Genomic DNA, 6,198 nt, shown 5'->3' on the forward strand with positions numbered 1-6,198 from the left:
AAAAAAAAACACTGTATCCTGCAAAAACACCAGTAAAAGGTAGATATAAAGAGACAGAAAGGCCAAAAGTTCTAATATTTAAAGATTTCAGTAGTGATTGGCTCATGTGCTGCATGTAACTTCTGTGTCTTTTGCCTCACCCTGAGAACAGAGAACAGAAACAAATATGACAATTAGAAAGAAAAAGCAAAGACCAAGGTGACCAAATTTAAAGCGAATCATGTCTTATGAGGATAATGAGCTAAATTATTTGAAAAGAGGGAAACAGTATGTGAGAAATCGTGTGTGTTTGGTTTCAGGTCTTTTAATATTTACCCTCTTGTTTCTTTATGGTAACAACTGAACAAACAAAAGGAGTGGAAACAGAACACTTTACAGTCGTGTCATTCTTTAAGAAAAAAAAAGTTAAAGTCTGCTTATACTCAAATACAAATGTATAGTTGTAGTATGTTAGGGTTACCTCGGGTGATTTTCTTCTAATCAGAATCAGAATCAGAATACTTTATTGATCCCTGGGCGTAACAACTGAACTGTACATGACTTCCCCATCACTTTCAGGAAGTGACATCTGGGGGGAAACAAAAGGAGTGGAAACAGAACACTTTACAGTCGTGTCATTCTTTAAGAAAAAAAAAGTTAAAGTCTGCTTATACTCAAATACAAATGTATAGTTGTAGTATGTTAGGGTTACCTCGGGTGATTTTCTTCTAATGTTTCCCACATTGGTGTATATTACTTCCTGGTCCACCTGTGTAGGATAAACAAAATGTAATTTAGAGAAAGACTGAAAGGTGTCAGCCTGGTTACTCCAAACTCTTTCCATACAGAGCTTTAAAGGAGAGTTGAATTTTTTCTTCTGGACGTAGAACAGATTAACTTTTTGGATTTCGTTCTATGGATGATTGAGCATGCATGAAGACAATACTGGAAGATTAATTTGATCAATTAGACATTTTACTTTCCAATGTCAGTATATTCACTGAAAATCCTAGACTTGAGTTCTTGATAGGACAGCAGTTGTTTACCTTGCCTAAGTGTTTTTTCTTGGGTCTAACTTCAGCGTATGCTACCTCCACTCCGGCCTGCATTGGAAAACAGAAAATAATTAGAACATCTGCAAAACTGTACTTATAAAAGTTTTCCCTATCAATTAATTTAGCTATTCTTGTAGAATCATGTACCAAGCTCACAGAGAAATAAATCAATATAACTCACCATTGCTGTGGCTGATGAGTCTGCTTTTCTCTGCTCTAGAGAAAAAACAAAGCACCTGTTACAGACTCTGTGTTAACAATGCAAAATAGCCAACAATAATGCATAAATTCAAGTAAATACTATTTGGATTTAAATCAAAGTTTAACAAGACTTACTGTTTCTCAGTATCAACCAGATGAACAACACCACAATTACAATAAAGATCAACACACTCAGAGGGATGATGAGGATCTTGAGGTCAAATGAAGCTCTGCAATATGCAGTTTGAGAACACATAATTAAGTTTAGCATAAAAGGTTTTTAGTCAAAATAGCAGTTTTGTCGCTAAATCTACTGCAAATACAAAAGATATCTGACCTTTGTTGTCCATTATTAAATGTGGTAATTGTTCTATCTCCAGTAAAAGTATGGGCAGTAGCTATAATTCAACAAAACAACAGTCAGTACTAGAGTACTGTAACAATGATTGTCCTAATATCTCTTGTGCACATGTCAAGTTCATAATTACTTGCAGTACTCACTGGTGATTGGTTTCTCAGTAACAGTTAAATATACTGGTATCTGAATGTCCCCTTTAGCACACCAATACCAGCCACTGTCCTCTGACTGTAGTCCACTCATTGTCACTGTGAAAACATTTGGTTCGCTCATATAAGCGGTCACTGTTGTTCCATCTATGGATCCAGATGATCCTGTCACACAGTTCCTGCCCAGCCGGCACCACTTCATTTCTCCAGAGTTACTGTGGTGACATCTGATGGTTATGCTTTCTCCAATGTATCCTGTAATCCTCTGATGATCCACATAGAGACTGGGGGTCCCTTCAAGGACAAACATTAAAATAAATAAAGTAATGAGTGGATAGAAGGAAAAAAATACAGATTTGAAAAACCATTGGCAATTTAGACTTCACGTCTATTTCTATTAACTTTTAATAACAACCAATTTAAAATGTTAACAAAGATGGAACCTCACCACTGGTAACTGACAGTTGAAAATGCTCTCCATAATCCGGTCCATTATTAATCTCCACCACACACCAGTAATCAGTGTTTTCATTTGTCAGATTGTTTATAGTTACAGTAAAAAAAAATTGGTTTTTATCATCAGAGATTGAATATTTTCCTGAAGGGTCTGCTGTGTTTGTTTTTAATACATCGCTGCAGGATCTCCATTTAGATCCTTCACACAAGTACTTCACATGGTTTTTGTATTTGGACTCATAGAGACATGGGATGGAGATAGATTTCCCAGTTTTCACTGATACTTTACTGACTGTAGTTATACTGTGAACTCCTGCAAAGAAACAAATGCACATTTTAATAGAATAGTTCTGTTGATTATCTACATGTTTTCAGAATTAAATGTTTTGCTAATAAAATAAAATCTCTTTTGGTAAGATATTACAAATTGCAAATTAATACTATTGGAAATTGAAAATCAACAGAGATGCTAAGCAATTTTTAAAAGCCCCTGCCACATACCTGTTAGTCCAGTGATGATATAAATAATCCTGAGACAGAGAGCCATATTGATAAGTGAGCAGACAAAATCGTATGAACTGTTGCACTTGAAAACTCCAAGTGCAACACTTCCTATTTTTCAACTCTAAGTATGCCACTGCCACTGCAGTTGCAATCACTCTTCCTCCTATGTAAAACACACAAAAGTGAGCTGACAAAGGACCAGCCCCTCCCCTATCTTCACTGTGTGCTTATGCACGTTGTAGGAAAACTTTAGTTCGGAAGAAGTGGCGAAAAGGTGGAGCTTGAAAACTGAGAGAAAACAACAAAAAGCAAGCTAATAATAGTGTGCCCCACTTGTTAGCTGTGGGGCTTTAGTACCAGTAACAACTCCTAACCAGGCCTCACAGTCTCAGGAGGCTACTGGTGGAGCACCAGCTGTAGATAAGTGAGGAAGAGACAAAGTAAAATTATAGAGTATAGATGGAGGAACATAAATAGGATATGAGAGATTCAAGGATTTGGGTTAAATAATTGGCTACTTTAACCATGAGCCACTGCTAACAGCTAAAGTGTAGCTTTAAATTTTGACGTTCTGCAATGCAACAAAGAAATAAATAACAGCAACTGTACCAAACTGATTAAAAACTGTCAAACAAAATGAAATGCATAGATATATGTATAATATATAGATATATGGCACACCGGCCATATTGACTTTTTGTCCCCGTCCAGCCCTGAGGGGACTGCACTACCAGAAGGCAACACTGCAGACCTTGAGAATAACTAAGGCTACGTTCACACTGCAGATGAAAGTGCATCATATCTGACTTTTTTGACCCTTTGTGACACATATCCGATCATGGTATGACAGTGTGAACAGCACAAATCCAATATTTTCAAATCCGACCTGGGCCACTTTCGTATGTGGTACTGAATCCGATACATATCTGATGTTTTAGACAGCGACTGCTGTTTGAATGGTCAAGTCGGATTAAATCCGTCTTTTACGTCACTGACACAAGACAGACGCCAATTATCAGCATCGAAGAAGCGCTGGAGAAGCGTCCGAGAAGACATCGTGAACGCTTCCTAGCCATCCCGTGTAGATGTTAGTGAAACTGTTGGGAAGACGCTGGAGAAACGTGAAGATTTTATTTGTACTGTATAATCTGCTGATTCTGACAGAAATCTGCAACTATCCTTTGAAGCACCGCTCCTCTCTAAAACAGCAATAAGGATAATTATTAGGCCATATGTAAATAACAAAATAACTTTATAACTTAAAGCAAAATTGGAAAATGTAAAGTCTGAAAAAAGTCTTTATATTAAGGGCCATCAGTCAAACAATACTGTTTGGTCTGGGTCTAAACAGAGCGCGTTGTGTGTGACGTCTTCTTTTGCGCATGCGGGCCGCTTTGAGGGTTCACACTAGAGCGTGTTTGCTGTCAAATTTTATTTGTAGTGTGAACAAGCAGACAAAAAATTGAATTTGAGCATTAAGGTCTGCAGTGTGAACGTAGCCTGAGTACGGTGGAATCTCACAGGCAAATGGGAACCATGAAGATGTTACTAAGAAGGCCGCAACCACCAAATACCTCCAGAGTGTAAGTCAAGTCCTGAGGACTCAGCTGAATGGAAACAACAAATCCTGGGTTATTAATACCTACACCATGCAAGTCATCAAATACCCTGCTGGGTTAATAAGCTGGGCAAAGGAGAAGTTAGATGCCACTGACTCTGTCCTATGCATGGAGGGTTTTAGTCCCAAATATAGCACCCTGAGACTGTAGGCTAAGTGGAAGGAAGGAGGCTGAGGATGTGTGTGTCAGAACCGTGTCCAGGATGAAACAACAAATATCCATGATTGCATCAGGAAGATGGCACAACTGTTCTAACTTACAGCTGATTCTGAAATGTCTAGGAAATTTAACAAAGTGACTTGTTGCAGTGGTGGCATCCTATTACAATACCACTGCAGTACCGATTTAGTGAGCTCTTTAGAATGACTCATTACACACATATTTATGTTTAAAAAATGTACGTAAAGGCAGACTGCATGCTTAATCGTTCCAAATAGTATATCATTCCACTCTCATTCAACAAAGATGATAGAAGTCAGGATTAGCCATTATTGTTGATGCTTGCAATGCTTCTTTATTACAATAAAAAACAAGAATAATGTCACTGATCTCTATAAAAGAGCAAACAGATCAACGCTTCTTTGACTCCCTTTGCAAATATGCAGGAATATACTTTAGGAATATAGTTTGTTAAACAACAGTTAAACGTGACAAAAAAGTTGCCAAGTTATAATATTTAAATATTTCAGTGGAGAGTAGCTAATGTGCTGTATGTAACTTCTGTGCCTTTTTCTTCACCCTGTTGGAGAACAGAAACAAAAATGACAGTTAAGGGGGGGAGGGGGGGGGGAAGCAGAATGTGACCACATTCCAAGTGACAAACAAAATACCAGGACAACAACATTTTAAATGAAGGAAACACAGGAAGTGGGAAACAGGATGCGGTTGCTATCATGTTTAATATTTACCATTTTGATACTTTGATTCTTTATGGTCACAACCGAACTGTATGTGATTTCCCCATCACCTTCTGTAAATGACCCCTGGGAATGAACAAAAATAGAAAGCCAACACTTTACAGTTCCAACATGCTTTAAAAAAAATGTCTACTTATATTCTTAAATATAAATGTTTAGCTGTGGTATGTTAGGGCTACCTCAGCTGTTTTTCTTCCCACATTTCTTACACTGGCGTATGTCACTTCCTCATCAATCTGTGTAGAATGAGCAAAATGTAATTTACAGAAAGACTAAACGCTGTCAGACTGGTGTCACACAGAACTCTTTGCATATAGACCTGTCACACAGGATCTCTTACCTTTGCTGTGGGAGTTGATTCTGCTTTTCTCAGCTCTAGTAAAAGATAACTGCTGTTACTGACCATGTAACAATGCACAATATTCAAAACTTTAATTGCATTTTAAATGTTTCAATGATTTCAATAACACTTACTTTGTCTTATTATAAACCAGATAAGAAAAGCTACAATTACAACCACGACCAGCAGGCTCAGAGGAATGATGAGGATCTTTAGGTCAAACGGAACTCTGCAAAATGTATAATTTAGTTTAGCTTAACAAGGATCAATGACATGCATAAAGGAATTTTTGACAGTTCCCCTTACAAGAACAGTTCATTAAATACTGCACATAAAACTGAAAAACAAACCTTTCTTGTTTGTCTTCAAATGTGTGAATTGTTCCATTTCCAGTAACTTGAGCAACAGTAGAGGCAGTGGCTATAATTAAATATACATAAATAATTACTAGAGCACTATGACAATCATTATCCTAATATCTCTTAGAGTACTAACATTTAAAAATGGATAGAATTGATATATATGTGGAGTTTATGATAGCTTGCTGTACTCACTGGTGATTGGTTTCTCAGTAACATTTAAATATACTGGTATCTGAATGTCCCCTTTAGCACACCAAT

The 6,198-nt window shown here is 37.2% G+C and overlaps 2 protein-coding genes across 2 annotated transcripts in view; both read right to left on the reverse strand.

The window, feature by feature from the left end:
* Positions 1-3,519, reverse strand: part of LOC102288488 (polymeric immunoglobulin receptor-like) — a gene marked incomplete in the record, with an annotated part of 32,261 nt that extends 28,742 nt beyond the window's left edge. The window contains 3 exon segments of the mRNA XM_042225102.1: positions 1,748-2,036; positions 2,191-2,511; positions 2,700-3,519. Of these exon segments, the coding sequence (XP_042081036.1) occupies positions 1,748-2,036; positions 2,191-2,511; positions 2,700-2,745 (656 nt within the window).
* A 631-nt stretch (positions 3,520-4,150) lies between these two features.
* LOC102288818 (polymeric immunoglobulin receptor) overlaps positions 4,151-6,198 on the reverse strand; it is a gene marked incomplete in the record, with an annotated part of 6,519 nt that continues 4,471 nt past the window's right edge. Inside the window, 7 exon segments of the mRNA XM_042225094.1 lie at positions 4,151-5,060; positions 5,230-5,304; positions 5,418-5,474; positions 5,579-5,613; positions 5,713-5,807; positions 5,929-5,998; positions 6,133-6,198. Of these exon segments, the coding sequence (XP_042081028.1) occupies positions 5,007-5,060; positions 5,230-5,304; positions 5,418-5,474; positions 5,579-5,613; positions 5,713-5,807; positions 5,929-5,998; positions 6,133-6,198 (452 nt within the window).

Source organism: Haplochromis burtoni, unplaced genomic scaffold (genome assembly GCF_018398535.1).
Source record: "Haplochromis burtoni strain Fernald_Lab_line unplaced genomic scaffold, NCSU_Asbu1 Contig_7, whole genome shotgun sequence".
Lineage (NCBI taxonomy): Eukaryota > Metazoa > Chordata > Actinopteri > Cichliformes > Cichlidae > Haplochromis > Haplochromis burtoni.